This window comes from Colletotrichum lupini, chromosome 8, assembly GCF_023278565.1.
Source record: "Colletotrichum lupini chromosome 8, complete sequence".
In the NCBI taxonomy this organism is placed as follows: Eukaryota; Fungi; Ascomycota; class Sordariomycetes; order Glomerellales; family Glomerellaceae; genus Colletotrichum; species Colletotrichum lupini.
Window position 1 is genome coordinate 3,463,300 of NC_064681.1, and position 17,239 is coordinate 3,480,538.

A 17,239-nucleotide genomic window follows, 5' to 3' on the forward strand; every position below is an offset into this window, starting at 1 on the left:
ATGGTTGCGAAGGAGCGCGGTGTCTCTGTCAGGGGCCTGGGACGTGATCCCTCAAAATTGAGTCCTGAGCTGGCCCAGAGTCTGGAGTCCTTCGTCACAAGTCGCAACTACTATGATATTCCAGCTCTAGATAAGGCCGTAGCCGGTGTTGATGCGATTATCTGCGCTTACAACCCGACACCTCTACTGGATCTCGACGGTTGCCTCTTACTCCTCAGGGCTGCCGAGCGGGCAAACGTCAAGGTTTTTATGGCCTCCTCGTGGAACAATGACTGGACAAAGATCAAGTTTGGCGATTTCGAGCACTACGACGCTCATATTGCCTTTGAGCAACAGGCCGCCATGACAAGCTCAATCAAGCCGGTGTATCTTCTCACGGGCACTTTTGCTGACCTCCTGTTTACGCCGTACGGGCCGGGAGGTTTCGATACTTCTGGTGATGTCCCTCAAATGCGCTACTGGGGCGAGGGGAACAAGAAGTTGCATTCATGGACGGCGCAAGACGACGTTGCTGCATGGACCATTGAGATCCTCATCAATGGGGACGGCGTTCAACAGGGCAAGGGGGGATTCTTCAGAATGCGCTCTGGAGTCAATACGATTGAGGAACTGGCGTTGGCATACGAGGAGGCGACGGGGACCTTTGTTGAGGTCAAGCGCCAAGGCACCCTGGGGATGCTTGCGGAAGAGATTGCGAGACTGCGTAAGGAGAAAGGCAGAGCTAGAAACTTTGAGTATCTCCCAGAGGTTGTCGCATTCTTGAGCGACCAGGGACTATTCGAGGTGCCGGCTAGTGAAATTGTGTCTTTGGGGCGTGTTCGCAAGCCCACAACTCTGGAAGAACACCTCAAGATACGGTTCGGCAGCTGATACAGAACTGGACTGGGAACTAGTTTCAGGCAGTAGATAGGTGCCTGCAGAGCGATCACCTTTATCAAAGGATTCGGAAACAACGTGAGAAGCCGTGGACAGTCGCAGCCCTGACACGTTTCGTAAAATAATCACCTAGTCAGATCCTGACAACTATGATCAATATTTCTCAGAATGCGAACTCGAGAATGTTGAAACACTAGGGTCTTTCTATTCTATGCTCTTTTCAAGAGGGAGATAAAGGCTGAAGCTGTATTACATACTGTAAGACAGACACGTAAGCATGTACTATGAGAGCACATGTTGCTTTCGGGTTTGGGTAAGCTACCGGCCGTGAAGTAAGTAGGTTGGTTGAGGTCATTCGGGGTTCATCGCAAAGTTCCGTTTCCCCAACTCCGTGGGGAGACCGGCCAAGATCAGATCACTGTGGACAAAAATGCTCGAGCTTAAGATCAAAGCGATGGAAGCTAGTGTGGTTAGAGGGCGTTGACTGATGGTGACAGGTCGGAGTCCGTGTTGGCTGCACAGATGGTCCGGACCTTCAAATCGAGGTTCGAGCAGGCAAGCAGACAAACCCTCCAGCGGCTCTATTCATCACTATTCGGGATCTTTGCCACGCGATCCGCGTGGATCGAAGAGAGTATCCTAATACTAGATCATCTCCCTTGCAATTGCAATATCGCATTGATGCGGTTGGCTTCATACAAATTCTGTTCGCCTTTCGAGCTCAAAACAAAGATCAATGGCCCCTTGAAGGTCCTTCTGAGTATGCACGTTTGGTGTTTCTCGACATCCCTTGACTGCATTTGTGAAACCATGACCCATAGCAATCTGGCCGAGCCACTGCGAGACTTCAGATGGTGGCATTGTATATAGCTTCAGCAGGCTCCGAAAGTTTTGGAGGTTGTACATGTGCTCCGGTAGATCAGCTGTGTTTCCAAGCACCCGGAACATTGACGATGACTTTCAAAGTGGCGAGTTTCATCTGGGCATTGGCTGCATTTACAGGACTGTCCCGTCAATCCCCAATACTGCACCGTCGCGACAAAGCCTCAGATCCGTTGAGCTTCAGTAAAGATGGCAGCTTCAAGATCTCCATCTTCGAAGATCTTCATTTCGGAGAGAGTAAGTCTATGAAGTAGGCGCAGGAACACCAGCCATGGATACTGTGCTCTGTTCAGTGCTAATACCGCATTCCTGTAGACGCCTGGGAAGCATTCGGCCCTGCTGCAGACAAGAAAACTGTCGGTGTCATCACCAAGGTGCTAGATGATGCCAAGCCAGACTTGGTGGTACTAAACGGTGACCTCATCACTGGAGAAAATGCCTTTGCAGAAAACGCAACATTCGTCCTCGATCAGTTGGTGAAGCCCATAGTCGATCGGAGTATTCCCTGGGCTAGCACTTACGGTAATCACGACTATCAGCAAAATATTACGGGGAGCGATATCATGGCGCGCGAGAAACAATGGCCAAATTCTCGAACGCAAAAGATGGTCAGTGGCTCCAACGCTGGGGTATCCAATTACTATCTACCGGTTTATGCTTCCGGCTGCACGAAAGACGATTGTACGCCGGAGCTGGTGTTATGGTTCTTTGACAGCAGAGGCGGTTACTATTTCATGCAGACTGGATCGAATGATGCAGCGAAGTTGGTGGGCCAGCCCAACTGGGTCGACGAAAGTGTTGTCAACTGGTTCAAGTCCACCAATTCAGATCTCAACAAGAAACACAACAAGAACATTCCGGGTGTCGCATTTGTTTACATCCTACCAAAGGCCTCGAGTGCTATTCAATCGCAGGGCATCGACCCTGAGAAGATGTCACGTAACAGGGATAGTAATCGCACCTCACAAGGTGCCCGTCACGTGCTGAATCACGTGTCTATCTCAGATATTATGTATATAGACCTTCTCCTTTTATCTATTTCCACTTTAATAATTAAGCTACTTTTATTATACTCCGTATACCTATTACTACGTACTATAACTCGTAATAGTTATAAGCCTAGCTCTTAATTAAGACCCTATACTATAATAACGTACTTATTAATACGATTTTTACGATCTTTTTAAAATAACCGACTTATTTATACCTACTTTAGCCTAAGCTAAACTAATTAATTACGATAATTAAATTAAATAGTTTAACGTACTTTATATTATAAATAAGGGCGTCGGGGTCTAGAAGTACGTCGACCTAGATGCTCTAAATTCTAATATATTCCTCGACCCCTCTATAGCGCTTACTTCGCTCTTAAAATTCGGATAATTAGTTATAACCCGTAATAAAAAAGAATTACGAGCTTACTAAGCCCGTTATAAGGCGTTCGAGAACGACTAAAGAAACTAAGAAATCCTCTATTAATAGCTTCTAAATATAACTCTTAGTACGAACTTTTCGACTTCCTTAAGTACGAGTAACTTATAAAACTAAGCTAGGTTTCTTTTTATAAAGCTAGCTATACTACTTACTTTACGTAAATAAATCTATTCTTATACCGTACCCGTAAAGAGGATCTATACGCTTAAGAGTATTTAAAAATAATAAGAGCTCGACGCTAAATATAAGTAACTTATAGCTTATGAACGTAATATTATTAATACGTATATTAAAGTCCTCGCTTAGTAATTAATAAAATTAGTTAACGCTATACTATATAAATACGTATTTTAAAAAGCTATTAAGAACGGTACTAAGTTTAGTATATAGCGAATCGTTAGATATTTAAAGTAGGAATTTACGCCCCTCGAACTAGTAATAAAGAATGCGGTTCGAGAGGAATATTAATAAGCCTTTAATAAAGCGAGGACTAGAATTAACCCCTAACGCTAGTATAAGGAGTAGTAGTCCGCTTACTTTCGAGCTAAAACGTACGATATTTTAAAAATTAGTAAAGAGATCGCTATACTTAACTTCTTAGTTATAGTTAAGTCTAGACTTAACCCTATATAGGGCTAACGTATATATAAGACCTTTAGTAAATTAATAACCTTCGGAACGTATATAAGGACCCTCGAGGAGATTACGTATATATTTAGCTTAGTAACCTAGGATATATATACTAAACGACTTTTAAGTTAAAGAGGGGCTTATTCTACTTTTACTAAACGCTCTAACTTAGTTAACGACGTAAATAATAAGGGTAACGTTATATACCCTTATAATCGTATATACCTATAGCGCCCTACGGCGTACTAAAAATTAGAATAGGTACTTATAAGCCGAAACGCTAATAGGTTATTAATACGAATGCTAAGGAGCTATATAAAAGAAGTCCTCGCCGCTATTAAATTAAGTAAATAGAAATTACTCTACGGTAAGCTTAAGAAAGCTAGTTAGCTAAAGAACGATAGAACCCCTAAGGAACCTAGGTTTCCGAAGGGATCCTCTAACTAACCTATAGCGAGCTTATTAGTAAACTAGGACGAGGGCTACGTAGTTACTATACTTATAAAGAGTTAGGACTTAGAAATAAACGCAATTTTTAGTACCCCTATAAGTAGCGCTTACCCCCTTTTTTAGAGCATAATAATAGATAGTTATAGAGTAATATATTTAGTTAATAATAAGAGCCTATTTAAACTTAAGAGTTGCGTACTATTAGGTAATAAAGACTATATTAAATTAGGAACTACTATACTACTTATTACTATACGTAGCACTCGTATTATAAAGGGCGTCCTAGATAGACCTAAGGGAAAGAGAACTTACGATCTAAAGTTCTAAAACGTCGCTTATGTTAAGGGATTCTATATTAATATAGTTTTAAAAACTTTATTAAATAAAAGCGCACTTTGGTACTACGGTCTAAATTATACTTTATAATAAGGAACGCTTTATAAGAGTACTATTAAAAAGTAGCTTATTTAAAAGAACAATCTAGTCTTCTTCGAATATAAGCTCTTCTAATCCTATCCTTTTTTTATAAACCTTAAGCGTATTTTATAGAGCCTAGCTAGTATTATATTACTAGTTAGCTATAGAAAATTCCGTCGCTTATATTAACGTACTTATAAGAGGTTTAATAGCGCGCTCTTTTAGTACCTTAGAATAGGTTATCTCGGACCTAATGCTCTTCGTTAATTATTATATAAGACTCGAGGTATGCGTATTAAACCTCTATTATAAGTTAAGTATAAAGTATATATATTATTTAAAACTAAGATAGTAGTCTTAAGAGGACTACCCTCGAGAAGAGCCTTACGGCTATAGTACTATATATACTAAGATCTCTTTTATTTCGAACTATTTCTTAATAAATAATAATATATATTTATAGCTTCTAACGAATATAATAAGTAGCTTAGGGGGTTCTTTTTAAGGATAAAAATAGAGGAGGAAGTGCTTTTCGTACTATAGAGCCTCGAAATAGCGATTCGTTATTAAAAAAGGACTCTATTTTACTTTTTTAAAAATAATAATAAGACCGCTCTCTTAATTATAAACGTTAAACGTATATATAAGACGTAGTATAGCGAGCTAGGAATTGGAATAGAACTTCTATCTCTATATATAAAAGAACCTATAAGTAATGCTAAAAGAGTAGGTTAACTCGTAATTACTAAAGCTCGTAAGATGCGCCTTTTTACGAACCTCCCTATAAATTTATAGGACGAAATAGTACTAGCGGCAATCTTTATTTATAATATTACCCTATGGGAGGCTAATAAAAGAGATTCGCTTATTATAATAGAAATTAATTAATAAAAGCGGTATTAACGCTAGTAATAGACGGGTTACTAAGTACGGGATTCTAAACTAGTTACCCCGTATCTCGGTAGCCTCTATATATATAGTTATTAAGCATACCCTTTTTATAAAAATCGTAAAAGGGGCATATATTAAAAAGAGTTTAAAGTACTTCCCCGCGGGTATATAAAATACTTAGTTAGATATATATTAAAAACGTATAACTTATATAGGGTCTAAGTGCCCGCGCTCGAGTAAGTATTTATTATAAAGAATATAAGGTTTAACGAAGAAGTTTTTTATAATCCTATATACGAGGAACAAGCTATCGTAAGTAAGTAAGTAAATTTAGTAATTTAAAAAATATAAGAACTCTTTAATACTAATAATAAGTTAATTTAAGCACTCGGGGAAGTAGATCTAGACTTCGGAAATGCTAATACTTAAGATAACTTTATAGTTAAGGATAGTATTATTATTAGATTTTTAACTATTTAGGACGCTAAATAACTAATAAACGTACTCTAGGGTGCGGTAAATAAGGCTAAAGAGGCTAATATAGTCTTATTATTATTACTAACCCCTAAGATAACCCCCTTATACGAGCTTAGGGATAGGGGCAAAAAAAGGGATATAGTAACTAAGTTATAAACGGCTCTACGTAGTTTATAATCCTCTGTACGAGCGCTTATATATACTATAAAGGTTCTCGAGCTTTTAATTCTTAATAGCTCTTAATAAAATACTAGAGCACGCGGTAAACGAGGTACTAATTATAAAGAAGTAATTCTTAATATTAAAGTCGACGTTAGTAAGGAACCTTTATAATAAACTTCTATTATTATATAAGAACAGAGCTTATAAAAACTGCCTTATTAAGTACTAAGTAAAGCTCCGTTAGGTCCTAGACGTTTAAACCGGGCCTATAGACCTCTATAACGCTTTAATAATAATATCTTTACGACGCTTTTATATTTAAATATAAGAAATAGCGATTATTATAACCGTCTCTAGGACTACTTTTTCTCTACTTTTATACCTAATTAGTAAAAAGCTATAGAGGAAAGTAGTATAGGATATATAATACTTTATTAAGTAGTAAAAGGAGTAGTTTATAGGACCTACTTAGAGCGCTCCGAAGGAGTTTAGAAACTACGACTTACTAAAGTTAACTTCTAAAGCTTACTAAAGAAGTTTAGTAATATTAAATATCTCTTATTATAATTATAGAAGTTACTTAGGGATACTATAGACGTAGAAATAAAAAAGCTAAGGGATATTAATATATAAGAAGAGGTCGACCGTAATCCTAAATAAGGGATCCTATTTTTATTAAAGTAAGTATATATTTATAAGCACGACGTCGATAACGAGGTTAGCGAGGTAAAAGTACGTATATATATAAGGGGGGATATATAACTACTTAACCCCTTATAAGATACGTACGCTTCGATACTTATTATAAAGGCTTTTAGGCTTATAATAGTAATAACTACCTAATTCGACCTTAAAACAGACTAATATAATACTATTAACGTATTCCTTAACGCGCCTCTTAAAAACGAGAAATTAGTAATTATTAAACTCCTAGAGGGATATAAGGTTATTAATAAAGTAAGTAAACTCTAACGCGCTCTATATAGCCTCTAAGACTTATTAATTCTCTAGTTCTAAACTTTTACTTTTATATTCCGTAGTATAAATATAATATATAGCTACGAGGAGATCTATATTTATTAAACCGTAAATAGGAAGGTAATACTAGTGTTCTACGTTAATAACTTTATTATTCTATATTATTAAGACGATTAAAAAGCGGCTTAGGGGATCGTCGACGGTATAAAAGAATATATTAACCTTAAGGAGAATGGACCGATTAATTACTTCCTCAGAGTACGGATTTTATAAGACCGTACTACTCGTAAGGTTTACCTTATTTATAATATATATATTAAGCGAGTTACTAAGCGCTTCGACCTTATAGATTTATTATATCTAGCTACCCCTCTTTTTTAAAAAGAGTTTAAACTAAATAAGGGGTAGGTAATAAAGGAGGAAATAAAGAGCTACTAAGAGAAGGTCGGGAGTATACTTTATATAGCTATTATAATTAGACTAGACGTCGCCTTTGCTTACTCGTAATTATTACGGTTCCTAACTAACCTAAGCGCAACCTATATTAAAGTAATTAACTACTATATCCGATATCTCTATATAACGAGATATCTTACGCCTTATTACGGTAGTATACTAAGTACGTAATTATTACTTCTAGCTAGAGATACTAGCTTCGTAAATAACGAGGTAATATAATAATTATCTTAGGGATATATAATATTCCTTTTTAGCGGCCTAATTTAATAAAAATTAGTATACTAAGCGACGGTTACGACGTTAATTACTAAAGCTAAGCTTCTTTATTTTAAGGAAACCGTAAAAAAGACTATAGCTCTAAAGCGCCTTTTTAAGGACATTACCCTTAACCTAGGAAAAGTATAGTTAGTTAACTACGATAATTAGTAAACGATTCGACTCGTCGTAGGGGAAGGAGAAAGAATAGCTACTCGACTTCGCTATATTAATATATAGAATATATAGCTAAGATAAGAGCATGCTAGAAGTAGCTTCGAGGTTATTTATATATTAATAGAGAATATGCTAGTAAATAAACTTATTAAAAACCTTTTACGAGCTAAGTTCGAACATTTCTATATACTTCTTAACCTCTACGATGCGTAAGAAGCTATTATAAATAGCTAAAATAGTTAAAAATAATTAATTTAGGCCACGCTTAGAAAAACTTAATGCCCGAAGGTAGACGATAGACAGAACCTAGAGTGCGGCCCGGAAGCCTAAAATAAATAAAATAAAAACCTCTTATAGCCCGAAGGCCTAAACTCCTAAAATAACCTTGCCCCATAGGGTATACGTATATAGAAATAAGACCCGGGCTTATACTTACTATTTAAACTCTTAGTTTATAAAGTACGTAATTACTAGGAGTATAGCGTTATTAAAAAAAAAGGTTAGTATACGCGCTAAGAAACGCGTCTTATATATTTTAAAGTTTATAAAACTAAGAGTAATAGGGGTAGCGGGGGGTACGAGAGCTAGAACGACCGTTAGGTTAATAACTTAGGGTATAGAAGTAGGCGGCGCGATAGGAGGTTAGTTATAAATAATTATAATAAGTATAAGAGAGGACCGGGGGCGCGCGTTAAGGAAGTCCTCTATATAAAAGCCGATATAGTTCTCGTATATCCTCTAATTATTATATATCTAGCGGACGATATTACGGAGCTTAGTAATATCTTATTAAAACTATAATTAGAAATGCGCTTTTTAACGATAAAAAAGGATAATATATTTATAAGAGAGGGAGCGCTACTTATAATAACCTTAGTAAGGGCCTAGGCTATCCGTAGTAAAACGACTAGTATATCGATATACCCTTTAGCCGAACGGCCGTTAAAATAGCGCGCATACCGGCCACTACTTCTTATAAAATAACGACTACTATCCTTAGTATTAATATATTAAAAAGCTACCTTAAGATAGGGTAAGTACTAGATCTCCCGTTCCTCGGGAGCCTCTCCCTTAAGCTTCTTAAGGACTAAGTATACGTTAAATAGGCCTAGAATAGTAAAAAGAACTATACTTACCGCGGGGGGTACCTTAGCCTCTCGGCGTTCTTTTTTACTTTTTACTACCTTTTTAAAAAGAGCTAGCCTTGCGTTTCTTAGACCCTAAAATAATATTAAATATAAACTCTTAAGATAATAAGTATATAATATACCCTTTTTAAAGGGCTTATTATCTAAACTAGTCTTATTTTTATTTTTAAACTTTAAGGGGGGGATAAGTAAAAGCCCGTTAGAGCTTTTACTACTACTATTTACTTTATTATTACCTTTATTACGGCCGCTAAGGAGAGCCTCGAACTTAATAAAGTCCTTAGCGTCTCGATTAGTAACCTTAATATCTTCTTAGCTAGGGAGGGAGAGCTTAGTAACTAGGCCTTAGTAAGTAAGTAGGAGGTCGTAAGGGGGGGTAACGACTTAGAGGGGCTCGTTAATATTATTACCTATTTAAACTCTTAGTAAACTATATAATATATATATAAAAGGTATTATAAAAATTATATAAAACTTATTATTATTTCTAAAGATATTAGATATTTATATTTAAAATAAAATTAGTAAACGATTCGACGGCGTAGGCGCGCGCGTATAATAAACGGGGGTACTTATAGTAACTACGAGAGGTTAAAAAGAGGAAACAAAATAATAGCTAAGTAACGCCGTAAGAATTTAAATATACGCAAGGCGGCTAAGTAGCCTCGCCCTTAGTAATTTATATACTAAAAATAATAAAATACGCGCTATTCTAAGTTAGGATTCTATTTATTTTAAATAAAGGGATATATTTATAATAAACGCGGTTTAAAAGACGCATATCCCTTATACTTAATTTTCCTTTATTTATATTCGACTAAATTAGGCCTTTATAAGGGTATTTAAAAATTCTATCTTAAGTATAATAGCTCCCTAGCGGTAGTAATTAGGGGGTATGTTACGTAATAGGGATAGTAATCGTACTTTATAAAGTGCTCGTTACGTGCTAAATCACGTGTCTATCTTAGATATCGTGTATATAGACCTTTTCCTTTTGTCTATTTCTACTTTAATAGTTAAGCCACTTTTACTACACTCCGTATGCCTATTGCTACGTGCCATAACTCGTAACAGAAGAATCCTGGGATAAACGACGATTCTCCGCTGTCGTATCAAGCTCAAGGCTGGTGCAAAGATGGGAGTCAAAAGGATTCCTGCGACTACGGCGGCCAAGACTCGGCATTCATGAAGGCGGTTGCTGATAGCCCGGGTATGATTGGAGTGTTCAGCGGTCACGACCACGGCAACAGTTGGTGCACTAAGTGGAAAGGCTCTGTCAGCGGTGTTTCCGTTGACGGAACGGGCGTCAACCTGTGTTTCGGTCAGCATACAGGCTATGGGGGATACGGAAATTGGATCCGAGGTTCGAGGCAATTGTCTTTCACCCGTGATAAACTGTCAAAAGGGGAGCTTGACACGTTTATTAGACTGGAGTCTGGAAACATTGTCGGATCGATTACTTTGAACTCCACCTACGGAGAAGATAAGTATCTCACAACTCCAGACGATAGGACATAAACCGAATTTCTGGACACCGCGAAATTGCCGCTTTTCTGTCAAGTAAGTAGAAGTTTGGGATCAACATTATACCCTGAAACTGCACGTAATGTTAATAGAATGATTCCATGATTGATGGTTTGTGCCCCCCAGCATGCCTGGTCAACTCAGAGGTTGCTGGATCCTTACCCTTCTTTTCTTCAGTCTACCTTAAGCGGACTTAGAGTATGAAAACTACTTTTTCCTGATCTAAGTAGTAACTTCACCAGCTCTCGTCAGCTTTGGGCGCGATCGCCATGTTGATTCGGTCTTGATGTACGGAGTACCTGCCCAGTACACATCGTGCACCCCATCGAAAGCGGAATGACATGCGGGGGAAAGCAAATTTGGGCTTAATTCCATTATTTCCACGTATCATGAGATTGGGTCGAGAACAGAATTGCAGATCAGTTGAGCCTAAATGAGCACTCATTATTGACGACTTTCCGCTCTCGATGAAATATACTCAACTACGTCGTTCCTTAGCCGGCAGAACCTTAGCCGGCAAAACGACGATATCGTCAATAGGCAAAAGTTTTGACCAGCATGGGGGTCGAACCCACAATCTCCTGATTCCACGGTGTATCGTAGTCAGACGCCTTGCCATTGGGCCAACCGGCCAGACAATTGAGAACATCTCGGATGCTCGTCTGTGGGGCGGGCAGACCAATTTGCGGGTTATAATGTAGAGCCAGAAGTGTCAGCGATCTCCAACGCCCAATCGCGCCTTGAAGTCTTTGCGACTCTGGTTGTTATTGTTGGAAAGCTGCTCCACCCTCGTTGTCAAGAGGATTCCCGTCACCGCCACGCCCCTGTTACATTCTACAACGCTACTGAGCCCGTTGGAAAAATAGCTGATATCGGAGGCGAGCCGGCCCCCTCATCACACCGACTGGTTGGTCCAAGAGAGTTTCGTAGCCGCCCAACGGCTAAAGTCTCATCACACCAACGTTCCGCACTTGGAAGTTGGAACCAACAAGAGCATGTTGAAACCAGCAATAAAAACAATGTCCTTCGAGCCCCTGCTCCTAGAAAACATGCACAGATATCCGTGATTAGCGTTCGAAAACCTAACCCATTCATAATGGACCCCTCTGCCCGTTCTTCCATGTGCCGCGGCCTTCCACCCCCCTTCCCCCCGCACCAGCTGCTCGGCTCTCCCACGCCACTCAGAACCCGACAGTTTGGTTCGCCCATCCTCGTCATTGACACTATCATATACGCTACCTATGTTTTGAATTAGATGGACGTCGACGACGATCTTGAATTGCAAGATGAGGTAAGTCGTTAGGCTCGCTTTTGGAACTGTTGAGCATGTTTGAAGTTCAATTCTGACAGCTGTAGGGGACAAATGCCGAGGAGATGGACTCTGATCTTGACTCTGCGATTGAGGATATGGAGGTATGTCCACTACGACTTGAGTCGGGCATCTTCACTCTGTACATAACTTAATGTCATCAGCCGCCCGCGCAGCCCGATCTTCTTTCAATAACGTCAGATATTTTCGAGTATCAGTTTGAAAACGGCAGATCGTACCATTCGATGAGCGAAGGCAGTTGAGTCTACCACCAGTTTTCTTCAATCACATGTGCTTCTGGCTAACATTTAACAGAATATGCGTATCCGAATGACGATGTAATTACTTTTTTCTTATCCACCATTCTTATTGGCCTGAAGCGCGTTAATCAGATTTGAGAGTGTAGCTGGAACTCATACGTTACGGTACGTGTTACCATTGGTTCCCTTCCCTGCAACTTTACTCACAGCGAGTAGATCTTCAACATCATCTGTGGTTGATCACACTCGATGGAGAATTAGCGACAAGCCCTGGGAGAGAGACGGCAAGGCGAGTTCTGGATCTGGGAACCGGAACTGGAATCTGGGCGATTGACTTTGGTGAGTGATGAACTTGTGACCGGTTCCCGTGCGTTTGCAGAGGGTTTTGCTGAGTGCGAGACTGACACTTTGCTAGCCGATGCATATCCCGGCTCTGAGGTACAAGAATAAGACAAAAGATCACGCTTTCCCGTTGACTAAACTGTTTCCAGGTTATCGGTGTGGACTTGAGCGCCATTCAACCTGATCTGTAAGCCTAAGCCTCACTCCGTCTTCTGCTTGCTTGGCTGATCACTCTTACGTAGGGTTCCCGCCAACTGCAGTTTTGAGATAGATGACCTCGAGCTCGACTGGCCTTGGGAGCAACCCTTTGACTACATCTTTAATCGGTCCTGTGCAGGCAGTTGGTCAGATTTTCGATCTATTATTCAAAGAGCATACGAGTAAGAATTAAGCCTCATTAAGGTACAATCGCTTCACTTGCTGATACTGGTGCAGTCATCTGGAGCCCGGTGGCTACTTCGAGGTTCAAGACCTCGAGCTTCCATCTTACTGTGACGACGGTTCCGTGCCACCGGACGCCGCTCTCTATCGCTGGCAACACGCGCTTGTGGATGCCTCAAATGAGGTGGGTCGGCCTATCAACTACGCTGTAGACTGTCTTGACGATCTTCACAACGTTGGCTTCATCGAGATACACCACCAGATCTACAAATGGCCTTTCAACAACTGGCCCGATGACCCAAAACTCAAAGAAGCCGGTCGATGGAACTGCGCGAATCTCGATATGGGCCTCGAGGCGTTCTCTTTGGGCCTCTGGACCAGAGTAAAGGGCTGGACGCGAGATGACGTTGAGGAGTTGTGTGCAGAGGTCAAGAAGGAGGTGAAGGATACGAGGCTGCATGCCTACTGGAGACAGTGAGTCGTTACCTAAGTCGTCCTAAATTGTCACGTAATAGGGATAGTAATCGCACCTCACAAAGTGCCCGTCACGTGCTGAATCACGTGTCTATCTCAGATATTATATATATAGACCTTCTCCTTTTATCTATTTCCACTTTAATAATTAAGCCACTTTTATTATACTCCGTATACCTATTACTACGTACTATAACTCGTAATAGTTATAAGCCTAGCTCTTAGTTAAGACCTTATACTATAATAACGCACTTATTAATACGATTCTTATAATCTTTTTAAAATAACTAACTTACTTATACCTACTTTAGCCTAAGCTAAACTAACTAGCTACGATAGTTAGATTAAATAGTTTAACGTACTTCGCGCTATAAATAAGGGCGTCGGGGTCTAGAAGTACGTCGACCTAGACGCTCTAGATTCCGACGTATTCCTCGACCCCTCTATAGCTATCGGATTACAAGTCTAATTCGACCGCGGCATATAGCCGACTGCGTAGGGGCTAATTAGGGGCCCTATTTACGATTATCGTAGCTAGCCTAACTTATAGTTAGAACCTCCTTTTTATACCTACTACGCAAATATTTATATAGTTTAATTAATCTCTTCGTTAACTACGGTTCGAACTAATTACCCTATAATAGGGATACTAATACTAATTAGTAATTAAACTCTATTATTATAAATCGGTAAGGTATCTCGCTACGTAAAAAAAACGACTTCTTAATACCGCACGGGATAGGAGATTCGTACTAATTAACTTTATAAAAATAGATAAAAAAAGAGGCGATTCTCGAATACCGCACGGAATTAAGTAATTATAGCCCTTTACTACTTACGAAAGGTCGACGTTTATTATATTAAACTACGTTAATTAATAGAACTACTTAAGTAACTAGCCTTTTACCGTCGCCCCGAGTAGCTTTTTTACTAAACGACTTTTCTATAGCCGGCCCGCGATTAGAAATTAACTAAGGAAGCTATTTAGAGATTATAAAGAGTACGAGGCTTAGGAGGCTAGAAATATATAAGATAGCGGAAATTAATAACTAGTATAGATCCTAAGACTAATTACTATATCTTCTTACGGTAATATAAATATTTATTATTACTATTATTAAAAAGAACTACTAAAACTTACCCTTTTTTACTAAATAAAAAGGAGGATCTTAATAAGTACGATAGCTAGCGATTTAAAAAAGTAGTAGTAATTATTAAAAATAGTAAAAACGAGAGTAGTAACGAGATAGTAAGAGGAAGTAGGAATCTCTTAGACCCCGATAAATTCGTTAAGTAGTAAAAGCACGGATTTACTACGACCCGCGCGCGGATTAAATATATCCTTATTAAAATTAAATACGCTAGCGACTATTAATACGGGCATAAGCTAGAGTAAGCCCCTTAGTAAGTGAGGGTAAAAAAGAAGAGGACGAAACCCGATCCTAAATAGAATCCTAATCCCTTATAAGTAGGTAAATATTAACCCGGACTATTAGGGGACGTAGATATATAGAATTACGGATTAGCCTAACGGTAAGTAAATTAACGCGGTATTAATCTATTTAACTAAGGTCTATAAAAAAAAGGGGCTATAGGGGTAACCCCTATTTTACGAGATCGTAAACGACCTTAGTTATTAACTAAACGAATAGTTCGCGAGCGTAAGCCTAGGAATTATAAAAGTAGTTAATAAATTCCTTTATGGGCGAGGGGTATTACTAGCGTAATTATAATCGTAATAGCTATACGAAATACTAGTAGCGATAATTATAGAGGAGGAATTCGTACTATAAAACTAGGTATAGGTTAATAGAGCGTATAATTGCTTTAACGAATTTAGAAAAAAGGTAAACGACCTAGATTTCCTCCCTATAATTACTAATAGAAATCTATCGTTATAAAAGGATATACTAAGGTAAAATATAGTGCTAAAAGTATAATAATCGATAATTCTGCCTATTTCGATCTATAACTCGTTACCGCTATTAATATAAAATTCGGCGCCAATCGGCTAATAAGAAAAGAAGTAAACGACCCGAAGTTACTAATAGTACGTAGCGACGTAGGGTTCGTATATAAATACTAAAAATCTAATAGCGAATACAAAGCAATTTATAAACTTTAAAAAGATCTTCTTAAAAGAGAAATTATACTCTAGGGGGAAGTATGAGGTTTTATAAAAAACCCTAACGATGTTTTATAATTACTACGAAAAAGTCGGAATTAGGGAATACTAGTACTATTTAGTAATTAATATCGTACTCATAGGCAAAGCCTTTAATTATTACTACGAAGTAGTACGTAATCTCGATCGAAACGACTTTTTTAGTATAATTAACGTAATCCGAAGCCGTTTCGAGACCTATAATAAGAACCTAGAGCTCCTATCTAAGCTACGAGCGATTTCTTTTATATTTATAACTAGGATAATAAAAGGTAAATTGCGAGTAGAGATCTTTAAAAAGCTTATTAATCGAATTAATAAGCTAGCGAAAACCTAGCTAAATAAGGGGATAAACGAGCAGAAAGTCGGATATTTTTATACCGTAGTTTAGTATATATTAAAAGTAAAGATTACTTTATACTAAGTACCTAAAGACTACGAGACGCTCTACTTAAGACTAAGATCTAGCTTTAATATTAAGGTAAGAATATTATACTAAACTTACCTCTAGGCGTACGACGGCCCTTATTAATAATATTAGGTCGATCGAACGTATAATAAGAAAAGAAAAGAGGCTAGATATAGTAATCGCTAGTAAGGAGGCCTAGATTCGTTAAATAAGTAAAGATTTAACTTATAGGCAGGGTAATAGAAAAAGTAATATTATATTTATAAAAAGGATAGATATTAGTTAAGTAACTACTCTAAGGAAAAGCGTACTAAATCGTATAAATAGTATAAAAAGTCGAGGGTAGTAGATAGTAAAACTAGCCCTCGTTAGTTTAACTAATTCCTTGTTATATATAAAGGTAGATCCGGGGGTACGGAACCTAGCGATAGTAGCTAAAGTGGCGGCCTAATGTATATACCCCTTATAAGAAATTCGGAAAATAAAGAAGATCTTACCCCCTATATTAACGAATTAGATTACGACGAAATCGACGATATTAACTACTCTTTTTTCGCCCCGTTAGTTTCTAAAGGATATACGAGGCTAAACGAATAGAGGGTAATAAAAGCTCTTAATAAGTAAGCTTTTATATATAAATAGTAAGGGAAGGTCCCTTAAACGACGGATATAAAGGTAACCGAAAGGGCGAATTTAATAGGGCCGAAGCCCATTCTCTTAATAATTAAGGAAAAGACGCTATCTCTCTTAATATTTAAAAAAAAGGAATATAGTGCTAAGTAAATCTAGGGGTAGCTAGAGGGGTCCTTTTTATACTACTTAGATCCCTCGAATACTAAGCTCGTATAGGTATTTTATGCGAGTAAAAAGTACGGCCTAGATAATTTCTATAGGATTATCCTAAATACTAGGGTATTGTAATAATTAACTAAAAGAAAAGGGTAATTCTAAGCGCTATAGAAGATCGCGCTAGTAACGCTTAATACGTTAATAATAAGTATTACGAGGATTAGTTTCGGCCTAAGTAAGGAAATCGTCGCCCTAGGTATAGTAAAAGTAGAGACGTACTTTAGAACGATAACTTTTTATATTTTACCTATTAATACCCCATTTCTCTTATATCTAAAAAATATAGATTAA

General features: G+C 38.2%; 4 protein-coding genes and 1 non-coding gene across 5 annotated transcripts; 4 read left to right on the forward strand and 1 right to left on the reverse strand.

The window, feature by feature from the left end:
• Positions 1–870, forward strand: CLUP02_15515 (uncharacterized protein; the record flags this gene model as incomplete). The annotated part of the gene is made up of 1 exon (XM_049294439.1): positions 1–870. The coding sequence occupies one exon, from the start codon at positions 1–3 to the stop codon at positions 868–870; it is 870 nt and encodes a 289-aa protein (XP_049151585.1).
• A 959-nt stretch (positions 871–1,829) lies between these two features.
• On the forward strand, positions 1,830–3,130 carry CLUP02_15516 (calcineurin-like phosphoesterase; the record flags this gene model as incomplete). Its single annotated transcript, XM_049294440.1, has 3 exons — positions 1,830–1,995; positions 2,074–2,738; positions 3,113–3,130. The coding sequence occupies 3 exons, from the start codon at positions 1,830–1,832 to the stop codon at positions 3,128–3,130; spliced, it is 849 nt and encodes a 282-aa protein (XP_049151586.1).
• An 8,180-nt stretch (positions 3,131–11,310) lies between these two features.
• On the reverse strand, positions 11,311–11,393 carry CLUP02_tRNA281. Its single transcript has one exon. It is a non-coding gene; the product is annotated as a tRNA-Arg (tRNA).
• Positions 11,394–11,856: 463 nt separating this feature from the next.
• Positions 11,857–13,847, forward strand: CLUP02_15517 (methyltransferase domain-containing protein; the record flags this gene model as incomplete). The annotated part of the gene is made up of 11 exons (XM_049294441.1): positions 11,857–11,973; positions 12,016–12,051; positions 12,117–12,173; positions 12,234–12,327; positions 12,385–12,407; positions 12,476–12,668; positions 12,745–12,767; positions 12,821–12,858; positions 12,914–13,051; positions 13,107–13,526; positions 13,838–13,847. 11 exons carry the CDS (start codon positions 11,857–11,859, stop codon positions 13,845–13,847), a joined length of 1,149 nt encoding a protein of 382 aa, XP_049151587.1.
• Positions 13,848–17,074: 3,227 nt separating this feature from the next.
• CLUP02_15518 (uncharacterized protein) lies at positions 17,075–17,239 on the forward strand (the record flags this gene model as incomplete). Its single annotated transcript, XM_049294442.1, has 1 exon — positions 17,075–17,239. A coding segment is annotated over one exon (165 nt), but the record flags the coding sequence as incomplete, so codon positions are not given.